Source organism: Amphimedon queenslandica, unplaced genomic scaffold (genome assembly GCF_000090795.2).
Source record: "Amphimedon queenslandica unplaced genomic scaffold, v1.1 AMPQUscaffold_10634, whole genome shotgun sequence".
Taxonomy (NCBI): Eukaryota; Metazoa; Porifera; class Demospongiae; order Haplosclerida; family Niphatidae; genus Amphimedon; species Amphimedon queenslandica.
The window spans coordinates 1,064-2,493 of NW_003549111.1; the positions used below are offsets into that span (position 1 = coordinate 1,064).

Here is a 1,430-nt window from a genome sequence, read left to right on the forward strand (position 1 = left end):
ATACAATCCATTAATGATATTAATTATATACTTGTAGAGGAAATAGATGATCCACAGGATGAAGATGATCCACAGCAAAAGAGATTTCAAAATACAATTTTCAAATGATTTTTAAATATGACTTTCAAATTATGATGTCCGAATATGACTTGCAAATATGAACAAACTTCAAATACATCAAAGATGATTTAAACTTAAGCAGTGCAGATACACAAAGCTGCTACTGGTCGATTCCACAGAAAAACACACCCTCCTGCCTGAACCAATCCAACTGAACCAGGTTAATTAATAAAATAAACATTACTGCTGCTATTGCAAGAGCAAATGAACCAATTTTTACACTGAATGGTATTAAACCTGTTAGTTAGTCAGCAATGGGGTTAGCATGGATTGTTACTCTTCTCAAGTAAATATCTTGAATTGGTCTATAATTCTTATCATTAACTGGTACCTTTTCTAAATCATCAAGAGTATCCATTCCATCTATTACTCTACCAATGAGAAATGACACAATAACTAATGCACCACCTTTTGATTCATAAAGTGTCTGCTTGCTTACTTTCCAAATATGGTGTATTTCATATCAAGACTGGGTTGTTTGGCATAAGTAATGAAGAATTGAGATCCATTGGTGTCACTGTGACCACTGTTAGCCATTGATATGATGCCACGCCCACTGTGCTACAAATATTAATAATTGTAATAACAATAATTAAGTATGACAATAATTTTAGTAATAATGACCACACCAAATTTTTTAACTTTCTGATACATATTGATGCCCTTATGCTGTGTAAAAAGTTTGAGTTGATTCCGACTTAAATTTTTCAAGTTACGACCATTTTAAAAAATGAGCCAAAATCTGAAAAATACCCAAGGCTATAGTCCATGGTTTTTTCCAAAAAATGGCTCCGAAATCACCCCAAATTTTTATTACATTTTCTGATACATATTGATGTACTTATGCTGTGTAGAAAGTTTGAGCTGATTCCGACTTCAATTTTTCGAGTTACGGCCATTTTAAAAAATGAGCCAAAATCTGAAAAATACCCAAGGCTATAGTCTAAGGTTTTTTTTTAAAAATGGCTCCGAAATCACCCCAAATTTTTATTACATTTTCTGATACATATTGATGTCCTTATGCTGTGTAGCAAGTTTGAGCTGATTCCGACTTCAATAAAGCTGTTGCACGGATGTAATCAATGGGGTAGGCGGAGCTTCCTGTCAGCCATCTTGAGTGGCAAGAATGTACACGCAACGAATTGAGGAATGGAAACAAACTGCGATTTTTCATCAAAGAGATATCATACTTCGCTGCAGAATATTATAGAGACTTCTTTACTCAATATCTTCATCTCCTATCTTGCATTAGCCTGGAATGTCAACTGCAGAATTTATTTAATTTTTTTTCTCCATTCCCCCATTCATTC

The 1,430-nt window shown here is 33.8% G+C and overlaps 1 protein-coding gene across 1 annotated transcript; it reads right to left on the reverse strand.

The window, feature by feature from the left end:
• Window positions 1-281: 281 nt before the first annotated feature.
• Window positions 282-692, reverse strand: LOC100632469 (peptidyl-prolyl cis-trans isomerase-like 3). Its single transcript, XM_020005962.1, has 2 exons — window positions 560-692; window positions 282-491 (listed from the first exon to the last, which is right to left on the reverse strand). The coding sequence occupies exons 1-2, from the start codon at window positions 655-657 to the stop codon at window positions 365-367; spliced, it is 225 nt and encodes a 74-aa protein (XP_019861521.1). The 5' UTR covers window positions 658-692; the 3' UTR covers window positions 282-364.
• Between the last annotated feature and the right edge of the window lie 738 nt (window positions 693-1,430).